At 44.7% G+C, this 22500-nt stretch overlaps 2 protein-coding genes across 2 annotated transcripts in view; one reads left to right on the top strand and one right to left on the bottom strand.

Moving 5' to 3' along the window:
- The window catches only part of LOC109876395 (rho-related GTP-binding protein RhoE), an 18952-nt gene extending 2207 nt beyond the window's left edge, over nucleotides 1–16745 (top strand). Inside the window, 3 exon segments of the mRNA XM_020468816.2 lie at nucleotides 13402–13511; nucleotides 14602–14736; nucleotides 14849–16745. Of these exon segments, the coding sequence (XP_020324405.1) occupies nucleotides 13402–13511; nucleotides 14602–14736; nucleotides 14849–15097 (494 nt within the window). The 3' untranslated portion in view covers nucleotides 15098–16745.
- Nucleotides 16746–19238: 2493 nt separating this feature from the next.
- On the bottom strand, nucleotides 19239–20247 carry LOC116359773 (deleted in azoospermia protein 2-like). The gene is made up of 2 exons (XM_031813324.1): nucleotides 19897–20247; nucleotides 19239–19808 (listed from the first exon to the last, which is right to left on the bottom strand). Exons 1-2 carry the CDS (start codon nucleotides 20245–20247, stop codon nucleotides 19239–19241), a joined length of 921 nt encoding a protein of 306 aa, XP_031669184.1.
- Between the last annotated feature and the right edge of the window lie 2253 nt (nucleotides 20248–22500).

Below are 22500 nucleotides of genomic sequence, written 5' to 3'. Positions count from 1 at the left end.
TGTATATAACCTGGGTAAATGTATATAACCTGGGTAGATGTATATAACCTGGGTAGATGTATATAACCTGGGTAGATGTATATAACCTGGGTAGAATGTTATAACCTGGGTAGATTGTATATAACCTGGGTAGATGTATATAACCTGGGTAGATGTATATAACCTGGGTAGATGTATATAACCTGGGTAGATGTATATAACCTGGGTAGATGTATATAACCTGGGTAGATGGTATATAACCTGGGTAGATGTTATATAACTGGGTAGATGTATATAACCTGGGTAGATGTATATAACCTGGGTAAATGTATATAACCTGGGTAAATGTATATAACCTGGGTAGATGTATATAACCTGGGTAGATGTATTAACCTGGGTAGATGTATATAACCTGGGTAGATTGTATATAACCTGGGTAGATGTATATAACCTGGGTAGATGTATATAACCTGGGTAGATGTATATAACCTGGTGCGTAAATGTATATAACCTGGGTAGATGTATATAAACCTGGGTAGATGTATATAACCTGGGTAGATGTATATAACCTGGGTAAATGTATATCCTGGTATGTATATAACCTGGGTAGATGTTAGATATAACCTGGGTAGATGTTAATTATAACCTGGGTAAGATGATATATAACCTGGGGTAAATGGTAATATAATAACCTGGGTTAGATGTAATAAACCTGGGTAGATGTATATAACACTGGGTAGATGTATATAACCTGGGTAGATGTATTATAACCTGGGTAGATGTATATAACCTGGTAGATGTATATAACCTGGGTAGATGTATATAACCTGGGTAGATGTAATAACCTGGGTAGATGTATATAACCTGGGTAGATGTATATAACCTGGGTAGATGTATATAACCTGGGTAGATGTATATAACCTGGGTAGATGTATATAACCTGGGTAGATGTATATAACCTGGGTAGATGTATAACCTGGGTAGATGTATATAACCTGGGTAGATGTAATATAACCTGGGTAGATGTATATAACCTGGGTAGATGTATATAACCTGGGTAGATGTATATAACCTGGGTAGATGTATATAACCTGGGTAATTGCAGGATAAATGCTTTGGTTATTGTTTGCCCTTTGGCTTCCATGATGCCCATTGATCAGTTGCTGTCCATTAGAAATGCAGCTGCCAGGCATGTCAGGACCTGTTGGTCTCACAGTGTGTGTGCAGCGTGTCATGGAGGAATACATCTGTTGACAGTGATGAATATTTCATTTTAATGAACTAAATGATCTATTATTTATTATCACGTTCTGGTTTGTTACATGCTTAGAAGAAGTCATGATGCTACTGTGGAATTGTAGGGATGGACCAGCTGGTTGAACCATTCAGACAGACACCACTGAACAAGTGTTCTACCATGCTTCTCCAGCCCTCCCCCTCAACAAAGACACCATGCAGCCAATCAGTAACAGTGAGAAGACTGTCCTCCCTCCAGACAATCTGCTATTTCTGTACCTGGTGCAGTTTATTAGTCTTATACTGGCCTCTTCCAGTGTACTGGTTTCTAGTGTTGAGGAGTTAACCTCATGGGATCTCCGTCCATGCTGGAAGTCTGGAAGTAATTATGTGTTGTAGCCCCACTCTCCTCCAGCCAGATCCCCAGCCCTCTCCCTTCCGTAGTCCCACTCTCCCCCAGCCGGATCCCCAGCCCTCTCCCTTCCGTAGTCCCACTCTCCCCCAGCCGGATCCCCAGCCCTCTCCCTTCCGTAGTCCCACTCTCCCTCAGCCGGATCCCCAGCCCTCTCCCTTCCGTAGCCCCACTCTCCCCCAGCCGGATCCCCAGCCCTCTCCCTTCCGTAGCCCCACTCTCCCCCAGCCGGATCCCCAGCCCTCTCCCTTCCATTGCTCCACACTCCCCCAGCCCTCTCCCTTCTATTGCTCCACACTCCCCAGCCCTCTCCCTTCTTTTGCTCCACACTCCCCAGCCCTCTCCCTTCCATTGCTCCACACTCCCCAGCCCTCTCTCTTCCATTGCTCCACACTCCCCCAGCCCTCTCCCTTCTATTGCTCCACACTCCCCAGCCCTCTCCCTTCCATTGCTCCACACTCCCCAGCCCTCTCGCTTCCATTGCTCCACACTCGTCAGCCCTCTCCCTTCCATTGTTCCACAATCCCCAGCCCTCTCCCTTTCTTGGCCCCACTCTCCCCCAGCCCAATCCCCAGCCCTCTCCCTGCTTTTGCCCCACGTTCCCACAGCCCATCCCCAGCCCTCTCCCTGCTTAAGCCCCAGGTCTGAAAACCTTTAGCCTCTATGCTTCCCCCTCAGCTGTCTCCTGCCTGGACTGTGCTTGTAACCTCGGGGTGGTGGAGGTGGTAGTTCAAGCTGGGGCTCTGTTGCCGAGTGGGTCTGTTTGTCTGTCCGGTTGGCTGTAGAGGGACTGTCTGTCTGGTTGGCTGTAGAGGGACTGTCTGTCTGGTTGGCTGTAGAGGGACTGTCTGTCTGGTTGGCTGTAGAGGGACTGTCTGCCTGTCTGGTTGGCTGTAGAGAGACTGTCTGTCTGGTTGGCTGTAGAGGGACTGTCTGCCTGTCTGGTTGGCTGTAGAGAGACTGTCTGTCTGCCTGGTTGGCTGTAGAGGGACTGTCTGCCTGGTTGGCTGTAGAGGGACTGTCTGCCTGGTTGGCTGTAGAGAGACTGTTTGTCTGCCTGGTTGGCTGTAGAGGGACTGTCTGTCTGCCTGGTTGGCTGTAGAGGGACTGTCTGTCTGCCTGGTTGGCTGTAGAGGGACTGTCTGTCTACCTGGTTGGCTGTAGAGGGACTGTCTGCCTGGTTGGCTGTAGAGGGACTGTCTGCCTGGTTGGCTGTAGAGAGATTGTCTGTCTGCCTGGTTGGCTGTAGAGGGACTGTCTGTCTGCCTGGTTGGCTGTAGAGGGACTGTCTGTCTGCCTGGTTGGCTGTAGAGGGACTGTGTCTGTCTGGTTGGCTGTAGAGGGACTGTCTGTCTACCTGGTTGGCTGTAGAGGGACTGTCTGCCTGTAGTGTATAGTGACTGTCTGTCTGCCTGGTTGGCTGTAGAGAGACTGTCTGTCTGTCTGTAGTGTAGAGGGACTGTCTGCCTGTAGTGTAGTGTAGAGGGACTGTCTGTCTGCATGTAGTGTAGAGGGACTGTCTGTCTGCATGTATTGTAGAGGGACTGTCTGCCTGTAGTGTAGAGGGACTGTCTGTCTGTAATGTAGTGTAGAGGGACTGTCTGTCTGCATGTATTGTAGAGGGACTGTCTGCCTGTAGTGTAGAGGGACTGTCTGTCTGCCTGTAGTGTAGTGTAGTGTAGAGGGTCTGTCTGCATGTAGTGTAGTGTAGTGTAGAGGGACTGTCTGTCTGTAGTGTAGTGTAGAGGGACTGTCTGTCTGCATGTATTGTAGAGGGAATGTCTGTCTGCCTGTAGTGTAGTGTAGAGGGAGTGTCTGTCTGTAGTGTGGAGGGTCTGTCTGTCTGTCTTTCTCCTGATTTCTTCAGTAGGTCTCCTGAGCCTTTCCTAGGCACGACTCTGTGATTGGCTCAGCTTCAGTGGGCAAACACAGAGCTGGTCTGAGGCTGTGTGTGTGTGTGTGTGTGTGTGTTGTGTGTTGTGTGTGTATGTGTGTACTGCAGATCTTATGTATCCCCTAATGGGAACCCCTCTTTTATTCAGTAGGGCCTCTGAGCGACTGGCTTATCCCATGCCTCTATCCAGGCTTTAACAAGGTAGAGACACCTGAGCTCTGCTCATTACCAGGACTGAGCTGCACATTGATGGGCTCTGCCTCCCTGTCCGCTTTGTTTTCAAGCAGGAATAGAGGAAGGGAAGGAGCATAGCCAAACAGGAGTGGAGGTGCAGCAGACTAACGTATTCTCACAGTAACAACGAAAAAGTAAGCTACTGGATATACAGTATAGTACAGAACACAACCCAGTAATACAGTATAGTATAGAACACAACCCAGTAATACAGTATAGTATAGTATAGAACACAACCCAGTAATACAGTATAGTATAGAACACAACCCAGTAATACAGTATAGTATAGAACACAACCCAGTAATACAGTATAGTATAGAACACAACCCAGTAATACAGTATAGTATAGAACACAACCCAGTAATACAGTATAGTATAGAACACAACCCAGTAATATAGTATAGAACACAACCCAGTAATACAGTATAGTATAGTATAGAACACAACCCAGTAATACAGTATAGTATAGTATAGAACACAGCCCAGTAATACAGTATAGTATAGTATAGAACACAACCCAGTAATACAGTATAGTATAGAACACAGCCCAGTAATACACTATAGTATAGTATAGAACACAACCCAGTAATACAGTATAGTATAGAACACAACCCAGTAATACAGTATAGTATAGAACACAACCCAGTAATACAGTATAGTATAGAACACAACCCAGTAATACAGTATAGTATAGAACACAACCCAGTAATACAGTATAGTATAGAACACAACCCAGTAATACAGTATAGTATAGTATAGTATAGAACACAACCCAGTAATACAGTATAGTATAGAACACAACCCAGTAATACAGTATAGTATAGTATAGTATAGTATGGAACACAGCCCAGTAATACAGTATAGTATAGTATAGAACACAACCCAGTAATACAGTATAGTATAGAACACAACCCAGTAATACAGTATAGTATAGAACACAACCCAGTAATACAGTATAGTATAGAACACAACCCAGTAATACAGTATAGTATAGAACACAACCCAGTAATACAGTATAGTATAGAACACAACCCAGTAATACAGTATAGTATAGTATAGAACACAACCCAGTAATACAGTATAGTATAGAACACAACCCAGTAATACAGTATAGTATAGTATAGTATAGAACACAACCCAGTAATACACTATAGTATAGTATAGAACACAACCCAGTAATACACTATAGTATAGTATAGAACACAACCCAGTAATACAGTATAGTATAGAACACAACCCAGTAATACAGTATAGTATAGAACACAACCCAGTAATACACTATAGTATAGTATAGAACACAACCCAGTAATACAGTATAGTATAGTATAGAACACAACCCATCAATACAGTATAGTATAGAACACAACCCAGTAATACAGTATAGTATAGTATAGTGTAGTATAGTATAGTATAGTATAGTATGGAACACAGCCCAGTAATACACTATAGTATAGTATAGAACACAACCCAGTAATACAGTATAGTATAGAACACAACCCAGTAATACAGTATAGTATAGAACACAACCCAGTAATACACTATAGTATAGAACACAACCCAGTAATACAGTATAGTATAGAACACAACCCAGTAATACAGTATAGTATAGTATAGAACACAGCCCAGTAATACACTATAGTATAGTATAGTATAGTATAGTATAGTATAGTATAGAACACAGCCCAGTAATACAATACAGTATAGTATAGTATAGTATAGTACAGTATAGTATAGAACACAACCCAGTAAAACAGTATAGTATAGTATGGTATAGTATAGTATAGTATAGTATAGAACACAGCCCAGTAATACAGTATAGTATAGTATAGTATAGTATAGTATAGTATAGTATAGTACAGTATAGTATAGAACACAGCCCGGTAATACAGTATAGTATAGAACACAGCCCAGTAATACAGTATAGTATAGTATAGTATAGTATAGTATAGAACACAACCCAGTAAAACAGTATAGTATAGTATAGTATAGTATAGTACAGTATAGTATAGAACACAGCCCGGTAATACAGTATAGTATAGTATAGAACACAGCCCAGTAATACAGTATAGTATAGTATAGTATAGTATAGTATAGAACACAGCCCAGTAATACAGTATAGTATAGCATAGTATAGTATAGTATAGTATAGTATAGTATAGTATAGTATAGTATAGTATAGTATAGTATAGTATAGTATAGCACACAGCCCAGTAATACAGTATAGCATAGTATAGTATAGTATAGTATAGTATAGTATAGTATAGTAGCACACAGCCCAGTAATACAGTATAGTATAGTATAGTATAGTATAGTATAGTATAGTATAGTATAGGACACAGCCCAGTAATACAGTATAGTATAGTATAGTATAGTATAGTATAGTATAGAACACAACCCAGTAACAGGCCTTCCACTCACATATGGATATAAAGCAGTGGTATTCAAAGTCAGGTTCATGACCCCTAGTGGGGGAATTGCAGTTGGGTCGACAAATAAAATGATAAAAAAAAATTAGAAGTACAAATTATTTTACTGCCTTGCTCAAGGGCAGAACGGCACATTTTTACACAAGCAACATTTTGGTTACTGTCCCAAAGCTTTAACCGCTAGGCTACCTGCTGCCCTCCTAGAAAATGGGCAGGCTTTAAAGTTTTGTCATTAGATATGTGGTGGGGGGGAAATGGGTTCCCCAGAAATGCTGGTGAAAAAAATGGTCTCCCTGCGGAAAAAGTTGAAATACCACGGACATAAAGCTATTGAACCCATATCAACTCACTATCCTAACTCTTAAATAAAGGGTGCAGGCAGACAGCCAATCACCTTAGCAAACTGCCTCAGACACACACCTCTACTTTCAACATCCAAGGAGAGACGCAATGAAAGAAACGTTACAAAGAAACATATCAACACCCCGTAGCCCAGCCGACAGGCCTCTAACCTTTAACCCTGAAGGTGAAGGAGCACACAGAGGACAAATGGGAGTTCATAACTTCCCAGGACATTACCTTAATGACCTCCATTTTATTGTTACCCCCTGACTGACTGTCTGTGGTTCATTAACAGCATCACAGATAAACAGAGAACAAATGCGCCAGAGTCAGTCCACCACCACTTCGTACTGTAGGGAGTCCTGGGAGGGTCAGGGGTCAGGGGGATGTGGGTTCCTTCCTGGAAGGGGCAGGGTGATGTGGGCTCCTTCCTGGGAGGGGCAGGAGGATGTGTGTTGCTTCCTGGGAGGGTCAGGGGGATGTGGGTTCTTTCCTGGGAGGGGCAGGGGGATGTGGGTTCCTTCCTGGGAGGGGCAGGGGGATGTGGGTTCCTTCCTGGGAGGGGCAGGGGGATGTGGGTTCCTTCCTGGGAGGGGCAGGGGGATGTGGGTTCCTTCCTGGGATGGGCAGGGGGATGTGGGTTCCTTCCTGGGAGGGGCAGGGGGTTGTGAATTTCAGTCTGGGAGGGTCAGGGGTCAGGGGGATGTGGGTTCCTTCCTGGGAGGGGCAGGGGGATGTGGGTTCCTTCCTGGGAGGGGCAGGGTGTTGTGAATTTCAGTCTGGGAGGGTCAGGGGGATGTGGGTTCCTTCCTGGGAGGGGCAGGGGGTTGTGCATTTCAGTCTGGGAGGGTCAGGGGAATGTGGGTTCCTTCCTGGGAGGGTCAAAGGGTTGTGGGTTTCAGTTTGTAAGGGTTAGTTGGGGCTCCAGTTCCACAGATGCCTGAGTTCCTGCCCCCCTACTGCTCCCTGGCAACACAAGAGGCAGAGGGAAACATATTGATTAGTGCTGGGGCTGCTGAGTTAGTTAGGGAGATTTCAAAGGGGGGAGTGAATCCCACAGCTGCTAACCTGCAGGCTCCTCCATATCAATCACATGCTGAGAAGAAGAGGGAGGATGGGGAGGAGGAGGACGGGGGATGAGGAGGGGTGCTAGATACCGGGGATAAAGCTAGAGCTGAGCTGGGCTTATCTGCAGGAGCCATTCTCCCCAGGGCCGGATTTGGGAGCACCTACCTCCAGGGGGCCTTTCCTATATTTGAAAACATTTTGCCATGGGACAGAGAGAAAATGTTGCAGTTTTATCATGAGGCTAAGAGGAAATGTTGCAGTTTTATCATGAGGCTAAGAGGAAATGTTGCAGTTTTATCATGAGGCTAAGAGGAAATGTTGCAGTTTTATCATGAGGCTAAGAGGAAATGTTGCCGTTTTCAAGTGAATTTCTGCAATTCTACACATTTTGCCATTACTTCTGTTATGTTCATATGTTATTTGAGGGGCCCCGACCTCCAGCGTTGGGGGTCCCCTTGAGGTAGGGGGACCCAGGGCACGTGCCCTGCGTGCCTGTTCGTAAATCCGTCCCTCATTCTCCCCCATTGGTCTATTGACCCATCTGAGAGGTTTAGAGGAAGTGGTCCTCAAGGTGTTTGTTGCTTTGTACCTGAGGCATCGATTCAGATGTGACTTATTTCAACAACATTACCTGTTCATTTTCTAAACGAAGACAATGGGAGACTATTTAGAAATGAAGGGAAATGAAAGAGCCTCAGCGCCAGCTGGTTGCCGTCCTGTCTCCTCCCTCTCTCCCTGCCTCCACACACGCCTCCCGCATGACTGCTGTGTGATTCAGCGGCTGAGACAGGATGATGGATTGACTACTATCGCGTTTGTTGACACTGTTGTAGGCCGGGCCGTGCTCCGTGCACGCTGAACGCTTTGAGCCAGCCTATAGGAGGGAGTCAGCAGCTGGTTCAACTCGACACAAAGAGGCCAGTGACACTCAGAGAGACAACCGTCAGGGTGATTGACCTTTCAGACGTTACACAGGCACCATTGACATTCCTCCACTAACTTGAATGCAAAGCATCTATTCTGAATCCCAACCTGGATCCTGTGTGTTTCTGCAGTCAGTTGTTCAGGGCCTGCTGCCTGTCCACTCTGGCTTCCAGACAGCTGAGATGGGCTCTGCTTTAGCAAGCTCCCAGGCCTTCCCTTCTACAGACCACGGTCAGCAGCCAGCCTCTGTTGCATCGGATCAATTTCTGGAGCTCGGCGAATTGGAGCCGCATGTTTCACATTCCGGGGACGAAAGGTTGCTACTTGCTACTGAACAAAGAGCTCTTTTGTAAACGCTGAGATCTTTCGGCAAACTTAAGAAGAGCGGTGCATATTTCCGTTGTTAACGTTGTTAGCCTGAAAGAAAACTCAAATCAAATTAGTTTTTGCATGTCTGCATGCCTTAGATCAGCTATACTGTATACTCATTTACACTGTGTGACCTGGGTAACTGAATCATATAGACAGTGTGACCTGGGGAAACTGAATCATATAGACTGTGTGACCTGGGTAACTGAATCATATAGACTGTGTGACCTGGGGAAACTGAATCATATAGACTGTGTGACCTGGGTAACTGAATCATATAGACTGTGTGACCTGGGTAACTGAATCATATAGACTGTGTGACCTGGGTAACTGAATCATATAGACTGTGTGACCTGGGGAAACTGAATCATATAGACTGTGTGACCTGGGTAACTGAATCATATAGACTGTGTGATCTGGGTAACTGAATCATATAGACTGTGTGACCTGGGTAACTGAATAATTTAGCTAGTATGATCTGGGTATCTGAATCATATAGACTGTGTGACCTGGGTAACTGAATCATATAGACTGTGTGACCTGGGTAACTGAATCATATAGACTGTGTGACCTGGGTAACTGAATCATATAGACTGTGTGACCTGGGTAACTGAATCATATAGACTGTGTGACCTGGGTAACTGAATCATATAGACTGTGTTGCCTGGGGTGACTCACATACAAGGTACTGTGTATCATTCAGAACTCAGATTGTCTTAAACTCTCTTTCTTTCTTTCTTTCTCTCTCTCTCTCTCTCTCTCTCTCTCTCTCTCTCTCTCTCTCTCTCTCTCTCTCTCTCTCTCTCTCTCTCTCTCTCTCTCTCTCTCTCTCTCTCTCTACCTCTATCTATCTCTCTCTCTCTCTCTCTGTTGTTCTTCACCTCTCACATTGACACACACTCCTTGCATTAGGGCATTTTTCTTAAGTGGCATGCTTGAGGTTGATGGGATTCAGAGGTCTGGCAGCAGGACTTGAGGTTGATGGGATTCAGAGGTCTGGCAGCAGGACTTGAGGTTGATGGGATTCAGAGGTCTGGCAGCGGGACTTGAGGTTGATGGGATTCAGAGGTCTGGCAGCAGGACTTGAGGTTGATGGGATTCTGATGTCTGGCAGCGGGACTTGAGGTTGATGGGATTCAGAGGTCTGGCAGCAGGACTTGAGGTTGATGGGATTCAGAGGTCTGGCAGCAGGACTTGAGGTTGATGGGATTCAGAGGTCTGGCAGCAGGACTAACTGTGGAATGAATGGTTCAGATGGAGTTGAACTGTTGTGGTACACACAGGGCTCCACTCAGCTGTCAGCTCAGCTGGCACCCTATTCCCTATGAAGTGCACTCAGCAAATGGGGTGCCATTTGGGACGCACACTAAGACTTAGAGCTCTGTGGTCAGGCCTCTCTCTCTCTGCCTCGTCTGTCACTCTGAGGGCTGAAGAGAGAGACAGGGAGCATGTGTCAGCAGCTGCCTACTCCCCCAATGTGTCTGTCTGTCTGTCTGTCTGTCTGTCTGTCTGTCTGTCTGTGAGAGATATTGAAAAATAGAGATTAAGGTAGCAAGAGAAAAGGAGAGAGAGAAGAGAACAAAAGAGGCAGAACAGTGGGTGGGTGTCTTCCTTCCTCTCAGATTAAAATGTCCTGAGGGGAACAAGGACGGAGCAGAAACTAATGAGGTGATAGTCAACAGGACTTTGTCCACTGTGGAACTTCCTCTCTCTCTGTGTGTGCGTGTGTGTGTGCGTGTGTGCGTGTGTGTGTGCGTGCGTGTGGCGTTCTATCAGCTGGGCACCAGGAGATGTCCTCACAGGGGTTCAGATCCAGCTGGGATGAAACAGACACATAGCAGCATCCTCCTATAACACTTACATAAGAGAGAAACAGCTATTTATGGCTGAGGAAAACACCCAAATACACTCCACTGATTGTCCTGGGATAGCCACAAACTTATTGTGAGGTTTTGAAACTGTCTTCTATAGAACTACTAACAGCATGACCCTTAGCAGCAACCCTATCCTCTATAAAATAACATTGAAATTTGCCCCCAGATTTCCTGTGGAGGGAGGGTTTGCCAGCATTCTGAATGTTGCCCCCAGATTTCCTGTGGAGGGAGGGTTTGTCACTATTCTGAATGTCTGGATGTGGTTGTGTGTCACTTAGTGATTATAGAACTTATAGGACACTAAATATGTGAAACATATCCTTCTGCGTTCCTCTCCGTTGAGCAAGCTCAGCAAGCTACCCCATCCTCAACATCCTCTAACTGATCCTTACCCCCATCCTCAACATCCTCTAACTGATCCTTACCCCCATCCTCAACATCCTCTAACTGATCCTTACCCCCATCCTTTTTTATTTTTTATTTTATTTCACCTTTATTTAACCAGGTAGGCTAGTTGAGAACACCTTTATTTAACCAGGTAGGCTAGTTGAGAACACCTTTATTTAACCAGGTAGGCTAGTTGAGAACAAGTTCTCATTTGCAACTGCGACCTGGCCAAGATAAAGCATAGCAGTGTGAGCATACAACAAAGAGTTACACATGGAGTAAACAATTAACAAGTCAATAACACAGTAGAAAACAAAGGGGGAGTCTATATACAATGTGTGCAAAAGGCATGAGGAGGTAGGCAAATAATTACAATTTTGCAGATTAACACTGGAGTGATAAATGATCAGATGGTCATGTACAGGTAGAGATATTGGTGTGCAGAAGAGCAGAAAAGTAAATAAATAAAAACAGTATGGGGATGAGGTAGGTGAAAAGGGTGGGCTATTTACCAATAGACTATGTACAGCTGCAGCGATCGGTTAGCTGCTCAGATAGCTGATGTTTGAAGTTGGTGAGGGAGATAAAAGTCTCCAACTTCAGCGATTTTTGCAATTCGTTCCAGTCACAGGCAGCAGAGTACTGGAACGAAAGGCGGCCAAATGAGGTGTTGGCTTTAGGGATGATCAGTGAGATCCTCAACATCCTCTAACTGATCCTTACCCCCATCCTCAACATCCTCTAACTGATCCTTATCCACATCCTCAACATCCTCTAACTGATCCTTACCTCCATACTCAACATCCTCTAGCTGATCCTTACCCCATCCTCAACATCCTCTAACTGATCCTTACCCCCATCCTCAACATCCTCTAATTGATCCTTACCCCCATCCTCAACATCCTCTAACTGATCCTTACCCCATCCTCAACATCCAACATCCAACCAAACAGTGTTTTTATGATCAGCCCTCTTACGGCCAGCTTTGCAGTAGCTATAGAGAGAAACTCTGGCCTGGGTGGGTCTGAAATGACAGACTATTCCATATATCATGCACTTATATAGAGCACTCTGGTCAAAAGTAGTGCACGATATATGGAATAGGGTGTGTGGCAGGGCAGGAGGACGATGAATGGATGTTGATCCAGCTTCTTCCAGATACTGCATTCCTTCCTGTGTGCGGGTGGGTGTGTGTGGTGACTTCCTCTGGGCTTGTGGAAAAGACCTCCCAAGAGTCCCAGCCACTTTAGACATGAAAAACTAAATTCCCCGCATTCTTTGGCAGCGGGGCTTGTGGGTAGCCCTTTAGTTTCCACAGCTGCTCACGTGCCCCGGTCGCTCACCTTGATGTAAGCCTAAACCCCTCACCACTAAGCTGTTACAGAGATAGGGGAGGAGGGAGGGAGAGAGGGATGAAGGGAGGTTGGGATGGAGAGAGTGAAAGAGAGAGGCGTTTTCCTACACATGGTCTCAGTTTAAGGGGTTGGCATGGTTTTCTAGGTTTCTGCTTTCTCTGGAACTCTGGTCTGTCTCGAGAGAGAAGTAACTTCGTCCTCAAACTCAAACACAACGTATTGCTGCAGTTAGCATAACGTTTGCATCTCTTCTGTTGATGTTCTTCCAGTGTGCATTATCTTGATGCTAATGACTGTGTCCTTCGCTGTTGAGAAATGTTCTCTCATCACCAAAACATCTTCATCTCTATCACTATTGGATTTCCTGTGTGACTTTGAGGCAAAATCTGTCAACATCTGGTTTGGACAGGTTTGGTTGGCCCATAGGATGCTCAATGTATCCATGTGTGTTTCTTCACTCTGTCTCAATCTCTTACATCCACAGCTGGAGTGTTAGTTCTCTGTGTATTGTGTGAGTTGTAGTTCTTTGTGTATTGTGTGAGTTGTAATTCTCTGTGTATTGTGTGAGTTGTAGTTTTCTGTGTATTGTTTGAGTTGTAGATTTCTGTGTATTGTGTGAGTTGTAGTTCTATGTGTATTGTGTGGGTTGTAGTTCTCTGTGTATTGTGTGAGTTGTAGTTCTCTGTGCATTGTTTGAGTTGTAGTTCTATGTGTATTGTGTGGGTTGTAGTTCTATGTGTATTGTGTGAGTTGTAGTTCTCTGTGTATTGTGTGAGTTGTAGTGCTATGTGTATTGTGTGAGTTGCAGTTCTATGTGTATTGTGTCAGTTGTAGTTCTATGTGTATTGTGTGAGTTGTAGTTGTCCGTGTTGCTGACCTGTGCTTTGTTCTGTTGTTTCAGGGTCTCCATACTACGACAACGTGAGGCCTCTCTCCTACCCAGACTCAGACGCTGTCCTTATCTGTTTTGACGTCAGCCGTCCTGACACACTCGACAGCGTAATAAAGAAGGTGTGTACCACAGGAGGCTGGTGGCACCTTAATTGGGGAGGAAATGCTCGTGATAATGGTTGGAGTGGAATCAGTGGAATGGTATCAAATACATCAAACACATGGTTTCCAGGTGTTGATACCATTCTATTGGCTCAGTTCCAGACATTATTATGGTCCATCCTCCAACCTCTACAGCCTTTAGAATATGGACCGTCATGTGTTTTTCTTTTACCTCACTTGAAAGAAACTACATGTCCAGTTTTCATTCAATTAATTCATTTTAATATCCTTTTCACTTGACCTCCCCCAGAACGCTTTCCCAGTAATTTCCAGTTTTTCCCAGTAATTTCCTGTTATTTCCACTTAGCCCACTTAAACATCTAGAGAGTTGAGGTACAGACAGAGGTCGTCATGGGTTAGGGGGCGTTAGGGTGAGAGGAGGGCAGGGAAAGGGAGTGCTTTTAGTGTCCTCTGATGTGACTCTGCTATAGAAAAAAAAACATGAGAAGGTTCCGTTCCAAAACAGAGTTCCTTCCTTCCTCTTGGCCAGTTCAAACAATCACCTGTCTGTACAACACTGAACATGATCCCTCAATGTCCAGCCAGTCAGCCAGCCAGCCAGTCAGCCAAACACTCCTTGTTCTCCAGACTGCATTAGTAGCAGATTATATCCACTGATTAAAGGCCATTGATCCCAGAGTGTTTATTGTGTTTGAGAGGAAACGTGAAGGATTATCTCTGCCCTTAAAGCCTCCGATACTGCATTCCTTCCTGGGTTCAACGCCGTGTGATGCAGCATGGGGACTGGAAACAGGAAGTGGCTTTGTCCTTCAGAAGGAGAGGGCTCAGGTTCTGTCTGAAAAAAGTGTACAAGCCGTCAAATACTTGATACCTCCAGTCCTTGATTCCTCAATTACTCTCTCTCAAAATCCATTGGAGGAGAGGCTCCAAGGTCCCTCCTCTTGTACCTCCTCCTCCAATGAGCTTTGAGAGGGAGGAGAGGAATCAAGGACAGGAGGAGGCAAGGATTTGATGGCTAGTCTGGACTAGCTCCCATTCTGTCTGGTCCTGTCCTCCCAGTCTCAATGACTTTCTCTGTCCTCCACAGTGGAAAGGGGAGATCCAGGAGTTCTGTCCCAACACCAAGATGCTCCTGGTGGGCTGCAAATCGGACCTGCGCACCGACCTCTCCACGCTGGTGGAGCTGTCCAATCACAGACAGATGCCTGTGTCATATGATCAGGTACGGTGGTTGTAGAGTGCATTTTCTTCAGATTTTGGGTCAATTCCATTTCAATTCAGTCAATTCAGGAAGTAAACTGAAATTCCAATTCCAACGTATTTTCTTTCTACAGGGTTCCAACATGGCCAAACAGATCTCAGCCCCCTACATCGAGTGCTCAGCCCAGCAGTCAGAGAACAGCGTCAGGGACATTTTCCACGTGGCCACCTTGGCCTGCGTCAACAAGAACAACAAGAACGTCAAACGCAACAAATCTACCAGAGGCAACAAAAGGATCTCGCACATGCCCACTAGGCCCGACCTCGCGGCGGTAGCGTCAGACCTGCGGAAGGACAAAGCAAAGAGTTGCTGTGTCATGTGACCTGGTGGGCAGGGTCACGACCCTCGGGAGTGGGTTTACAGGCTGGGATTGAAGCATGTAGTGAGGACAGGGGTTAAAGGTCAGAGCATAGTGCATTTTGGAACATTGGAGGGTGAGGCCCTTCCCTTCCTGCACTTTAAAGCCCTTGGCCTGCTGTCCTGGGGTGGAGTTTTGTATATGCATCATACAATGTAAATGTAGATGAAATCCACCGTATCAATGACAACACAATAGTCTTTCAGTGTAGCCTGTCTATCTACCATCCATCTCCCTTACATATCTTTTACCAGAAGAGGAAGCTATCTCTGCTTTGGGCCAATTAGCTGCCTTCCTTCCGGCGGCTTCCCGGGAGGTAGTAACACTGTTTCCTCTTAGAGCTGGACGAGGAAGTGGTCATGGCCTTTCACAGGAAATTGCCATTTCCACAGGAAGTGATGTCACGTAGGAAAAGTTGAACGAGTCCCGGACGTTTTTCTAAGGACTTCAGAAAGGATGTCCACGCTGTACATGATGATTGGCTCAACCCCCGTCTGTACAGCTGAATCCATCACCATGAGAGACTGCAGCAGCGGTGCACTCTGGAACGCTGAAGACGAGCGGCCATCTTGCACTGGATCAAAGACCTGGAAGTGACATGACACTGCGCACGCAGCACATCACTATGGTTTCCATCAGCTTGTTTGTTTCTCTTCCCCCTTCTTGTGGTTGCAAGTCAAGTGTTTCCTGACCTAATCGTCCCGTTGTTCCAGTCATGTCTTTCCTGTATTTTGTAGAATTGACTGTAAGCCCATATCATTTAAACCAATGACCGTTGACATCCTAGGACTGATCTGTTTGGCGTGATGATAGACAGGGTAGTGTGATGCTGAACAGTTTATGGACATGTCCTTTCAGCTATGCAACACCTTCTGCTCTCAGCAAGGGAGGGGAATGAAATAAACAAATGAAGCATGACTTTGGTTGAAGGACGTTGTTCACTGGATATGTCTAAAGTATAAATGCACTTTTTAAAGATCAAGGATTCACTAAAAAGCTGGTATATTCCAATGCCTTTATTAAACTCGCGATGCTTTTCAAAATTTTCAGAACAGCTTCTCCTAGAGCAGTATCATCAGCTAGCCTGCTAATGCTATCTGTTTCAGAACAGCTTCTCTTAGAGCAGTATCATCAGCTAGCCTGCTAATGCTATCTGTTTCAGAACAGCTTCTCCTAGAGCAGTATCATCAGCTAGCCTGCTAATGCTATCTGTTTCAGAACAGCTTCTCCTAGAGCAGTATCATCAGCTAGCCTGCTAATGCTATCTGTTTCAGAACAGCTTCTCCTAGAGCAGTATCATCAGCTAGCCTGCTAATGCTATCTGTTTCAGAACAGCTTCTCCTAGAGCAGTATCATCAGCTAGCCTGCTAATGCTATCTGTTTCAGAACAGCTTCTCCTAGAGCAGTATCATCAGCTAGCCTGCTAATGCTATCTGTTTCAGAACAGCTTCTCCTAGAGCAGTATCATCAGCTAGCCTGCTAATGCTATCTGTTTCAGAACAGCTTCTCCCAGAGCAGTATCATCAGCTAGCCTGCTAATGCTATCTGTTTCAGAACAGCTTCTCCTAGAGCAGTATCATCAGCTAGCCTGCTAATGCTATCTGTTTCAGAACAGCTTCTCCTAGAGCAGTATCATCAGCTAGCCTGCTAATGCTATCTGTTTCAGAAATGAATGAAAAGAAAGAAACAGTTGTTTGTGTAAAGTGTTTTGTCATTAGGTCATCCTCCCCCTTTTTTTTATGTAACTGTTATGTCTGTGTCCCATTGTTGTTGCTACAATATTTATTGAATTATATATTTTCCCTTTCAAATAAAAGCAAAATTATGAAAAAAACACAGAATTATTTTTCTCATCACATTGCATGACATGTTTAAAATAAAATGTCATTCAGTTCCACAGACAAAGAACTGTGTCTCGTTGGCTGTTCTTGTCTTTGCCCCTGTAGGCATGTTACACATACATTTAATTGATGTCGCAAACCTCTGGTAGAAATATATAGGCTTGCTTCAGGAGATGGAGTGAGTGTCATGACCTGAATTAAACCCAATGTCACACAGATGAGCTCAAATCAAATATCCGCGGGGCTGTCAGCCTCGAACACAACAAACTGTTTCCCTTCAATATACAACCCAGACACTGTTTTCCTTCAATATACAACCCAGACAAACTGTTTCCCTTCAATATACAACCCAGACACTGTTTTCCTTCAATATACAACCCAGACAAACTGTTTCCCTTCAATATACAACCCAGACAAACTGTTTCCCTTCAATATACAACCCAGACAAACTGTTTCCCTTCAATATACAACCCAGACAAACTGTTTCCCTTCAATATACAACCCAGACAAACTGTTTCCCTTCAATATACAACTGTTACGCACGCCTCTATGAAGAGGGAACGAAACACCCTGCTTCAACTAAACTCTCCGTGAAGTGAAAGAGGTATGGACTGTAGGTGCGAGTAAGGATGACAACAGGCAGAATGTGGTACCGTTTACAAGGACTTTATTCCTTTACACGGTAATATGGGGAAAAGGGGCTGGACGGAACCAAAGCAAAGAAAGTAAATCTCAAAGCCCCCCCCTCTTCTATTTTACCTGCCTACCCACTACTTACCTAATTTAGCACCACCTGGTGCCCTAACCAAAATACAGGGGGTGGTCCGCCCAGGTCTTACCTAGTGTGCCTAGACAGTGAATATACTACGGGTATATGTATGCCCGCGGGCCTCTTGCCTAAACACTCCCAAGGTGCCTTCCCCTTCCCCCCTGGGAACAAATGAAACAGAATATTAAACAATTTCACAAACAAACTAAGAAACAAAGGACATTAAATAAGCTCTATCTGAGCAACAAACTCACAAAACATACCAACTCTCTGCAATGAACTCCTAGCAAAAATCAACTCCTAGCAAAATCAACTCCTAGCAAAAATCAACTCCTAGCAAAAATCAACTCCTAGCAAAAATCAACTCCTAGCAAAAATCAACTCCTAGCAAAAATCAACTCCTAGCAAAAATCAACTCCTAGCAAAAATCAACTCCTAGCAAAAATCAACTCCTAGCAAAATCAACTCAACTCCTAGCAAAAATCAACTCCTAGCAAAAATCAACTCCTAGCAAAAATCAACTCCTAGCAAAAATCAACTCCTAGCAAAAATCAACTCCTAGCAAAAATCAACTCCTAGCAAAAATCAACTCCTAGCAAAAATCAACTCCTAGCAAAAATCAACTCCTAGCAAAAATCAACTCCTAGCAAAAATCAACTCCTAGCAAAAATCAACTCCTAGCAAAAATCAACTCCTAGCAAAAATCAACTCCTAGCAAAAATCAACTCCTAGCAAAAATCAACTCCTAGCAAAAATCAACTCCTAGCAAAAATCAACTCCTAGCAAAAATCAACTCCTAGCAAAAATCAACTCCTAGCAAAAATCAACTCCTAGCAAAATCTCTCTAGCAAAATGTCTGCAATGACCTCCCAGAAAATCTCTCCCTCCTGAACAGAACACTGGCTTTTATATAGCTTCAGAATGAATGTGTAATTGGAGACAGCTGTGTCTTGACGAGGGGGCGGGGTCAGCTCTCCAATTAGCCCTGGAGTCGACCAATCAGCTGCTTGAGGGATTTCAGGAAGCCATTTCCTGAAATAAACACATGCAAATACACAAACTACAACACATAATCTGGGGAACGAACAACCCAGACAAACTGTTTCCCTTCAATATACAACCCAGACAAACTGCACCCAATAAATCAACGTGTCATGAGAATGTACAAAAACATAATCTAGCTGATATTGAGATGTATGATATTATCACCAGTCTGTCCATGGTGAGTGATGAATGCCAGTGTTGGATGATGTGGTTGAGGGAATACAACAATAAGGCTGCTTGACATTGTGGATGTTTAGGATCAATCAAAGTGCAGAATGGACTAGCTAGATCATAGCCTGTAACACCCTGTAGCTCTGCAAATGAACAACAATCTACAGTATTTCATTACAGCCACAAGAAACAACTGTAGATTAATAATGGTTAAAGAAATTAGATATCGGCTCCTTAGTTCCTTCCCAATGCTTGCAATATTTCCATGTCTATCCAAGTCTTAGGGCCCTAGACTGGGGTAAGGGTGGAACACCAGACAGGGATAAGGGTTAAACACCAGACAGGGGTAAGGATGGAACACCAGACTGGGGTAAGGGTGGAACACCAGACTGGGGTAATGAATGAACATTAGACTGGGGTAAGGGTGTAACACCAGACTGGGGTAAGGATGGAACACCAGACTGGGGTAAGGGTGGAACACCAGACTGGGGTAATGAATGAACATTAGACTGGGGTAAGGGTGTAACACCAGACTGGGGTAAGGTTTGAACACCAGACTGGGGTAAGGGTGGAACACCAGACTGGAGTAAGGGTTAAACACCAGACTGGGGTAAGGGTTAAACACCAGACTGGAGTAAGGATGGAACACCACCAGACTGGGGTAAGGCTGGAACACCACCAGACTTGGGTAAGGGTTGAACACCAGACTGGAGTAAGGATTAAACACCAGACGGGGGTAAGGTTGGAACACCAGACTGGAGTAAGGGTTGAACACCAGACTGGTGTAAGGTTTGAACACCAGACTGGGGTAAGGTTGAACACCAGACTGGGGTAAGGTTTGAACACCATACTGGGGGGGGGGGGGGGGGGGGGGGGTAAGGGTTAAACACCAGACTGGTGTAAGGTTTGAACACCAGACTGGGGTAAGGTTTGAACACCAGACTGGAGTAAGGTTTGAACACCAGACTGGGGTAAGGGTGGAACACCAGACTGGGGTAAGGGTGGAACACCAGACTGGAGTAAGGGTTAAACACCAGACTGGGGTAAGGGTTAAACACCAGACTGGGGTAAGGGTTAAACACCAGACTGGGGTAAGGGTGGAACACCAGACTGGGGTAAGGGTGGAACACCAGACTGGGGTAAGGGTGGAACACCAGACTGGGGTAAGGGTGGAACACCAGACTGGGGTAAGGGTTAAACACCAGACTGGGGTAAGGTTTGAACACCAGACTGGGGTAAGGGTTGAACACCAGACTGGGGTAAGGGTTAAACACCAGACTGGTACACATGTTGTTGAGGCCCTAAAGCCTTGACACCTACGGTACACATGTTGTTGAGGCCCTAAAGCCTTGACACCTACGGTACACATGTTGTTGAGGCCCTAAAGTAGTACTTTAGGCTGCGTTTTCACAGGCAGCCCAATTATTTTTTCTGCTAATTGGTCTTTTGACCAATCACATCAGATCAGATTTTTTTCACATCAGATCTTTTTCAGAGCTGATCTGATTGGTCAAAAGACCAATTAGTGAAAATGAGATCAGAATTGGTCTGTCTGTGTTAACACAGCCTCAGAGTAGACCACAGGTGATGAGGGATTTTAATTGTGCCAATTGGCTTTTTTACAGGTCTTTCACAAATCATTCATAGTCCTCAGTTGGGAAGTTCTATGTTGTAGTCCTCAGATGGGAAGTTCTATGTTATAGTCCTCAGATGGGAAGTTCTATGTTATAGTCGTCAGTTGGGAAGTTCTATGTTATAGTCCTCAGATGGGAAGTCTATGTTATAGTCCTCAGATGGGAAGTTCTATGTTATAGTCGTCGGTTGGGTGGTTCAATGTCGTCGTGCACATCTTCACTTCAGAGTGTAAGAATGGTAAAGAATGCTAGAATGAGTGTCAGAACGCTACAGCAGTGCTGATGGAAGGATGCCAGGAAGACAGACAGGAATCTCCAAGCAATAACCGATGGCAATGTTCAGTGTAAAAGCCCTCTGAACAAAGGACCAAGGCCAGACAGAATCAGTTATGTATGGAATCACAATAGAGTACAGACACAGGAAGTTACTCTAACAAGAAGCTACATTGCCACATTTACCAGGATATAAATGAATTTAGCATAATATTAATTCATCATACAGTATATCTGACTTCATTATGTGTTGTAGCCTTTTCCCCACTGAAACACATTGATCACAACCCTGGAATCAAATGGAAAACAGGGACAAAAAAAGTCTGACTTTGCTTTTTGTTACAATATTAACATAACAGTAATTCAATATCTATTCCCCCAATAACCAACCATTAGAAACAAAAAAAACGATTTCCCTTTAGTCTCGGCCACACATTTAAAATGCAGAACACATCAAATATTTATGGACGTATCAACCCAATATCTTCAGGGATAGCCTGTAGATTACACCAGACAGGCTGCGGGGAAGAAATGGTGCCACTCTGATTTAAGCATACAAAAGCAGAAAAGATACCCGGATGAATATACTAACTCAATTATAAGATATTTCAACTTTTTAAAAGACTGTGTTTTTTGCAACTAAAACATGCAAGAGAGTAAAACATCGACTGTGAAAAGGAGAAGTGCCATACTAAAATATACAGTAGCATATGATCCCAAATGTGTGTGTGTGTGTGTGTGTGTGTGTGTGTGTGTGTGTGTGTGTGTGTGTGTGTGTGTGTGTGTGTGTGTGTGTGTGTGTGTGTGTGTGTGTGTGTGTGTGTGTGTGTGTGTGTGTGTGTGTGTGTGTGTCATTGGGGTCAGTGAGGTTAACTTGGAGAGAGAAGTGCCATACTAAAATATACCTTGGATTCTAAATGGCTTTGTAGAAAACCCTGATGTACATTAAATGGATGAAACGGGTGGTGCATGCTGGAGTGGGTTCAGTGGGGTTGTCTGTGGCTGGAGGGAGCTGTCTGAGCTCACAGGCATTCATCCATTTATCCACACCGCCTTGGGCATGCTCAGTCTGTCACAAATCTCATTAGAACATAAACACAACGTTCAAACCATTTCCTATCTGTTCCTGTAAAAAGGTTGAGCTGACCATTAGCCCTGGGCAGGTAGACAACATTGGGAGAAATGGTCTGGAGAGATGACTGGTCCCATAAATGGTTTGGAGAGATGATTGGTCCCATAAATGGTCTGGAGAGATGATTGGTCCCATAAATGCTCTGGAGAGATGACTGGTCCCATAAATGGTCTGGAGAGATGATTGGTCCCATAAATGCTCTGGAGAGATGACTGGTCCCATAAATGGTTTGGAGAGATGATTGGTCCCATAAATGGTCGTGAGAGGTGATTGGTGACATTAATGGTCTAGAGAAGGTGTTTGGTGACATTAATGATCTAGAGAGGTGATTGGTGACATTAATGGTCTTGAGAGGTGATTGGTGACATTAATGGTCTTGAGAGGTGATTGGTGACATTAATGATCTAGAGAGGTGATTGGTGACATTAATGATCTAGAGAGGTGATTGGTGACATTAATGATCTAGAGAGGTGATTGGTGACATTAATGGTCTGGAGAGATGT

Source organism: Oncorhynchus kisutch, unplaced genomic scaffold (genome assembly GCF_002021735.2).
Source record: "Oncorhynchus kisutch isolate 150728-3 unplaced genomic scaffold, Okis_V2 Okis05a-Okis16b_hom, whole genome shotgun sequence".
NCBI classification, from domain to species: domain Eukaryota; kingdom Metazoa; phylum Chordata; class Actinopteri; order Salmoniformes; family Salmonidae; genus Oncorhynchus; species Oncorhynchus kisutch.
This window is presented reverse-complemented; position numbering and strand designations above follow the sequence as displayed.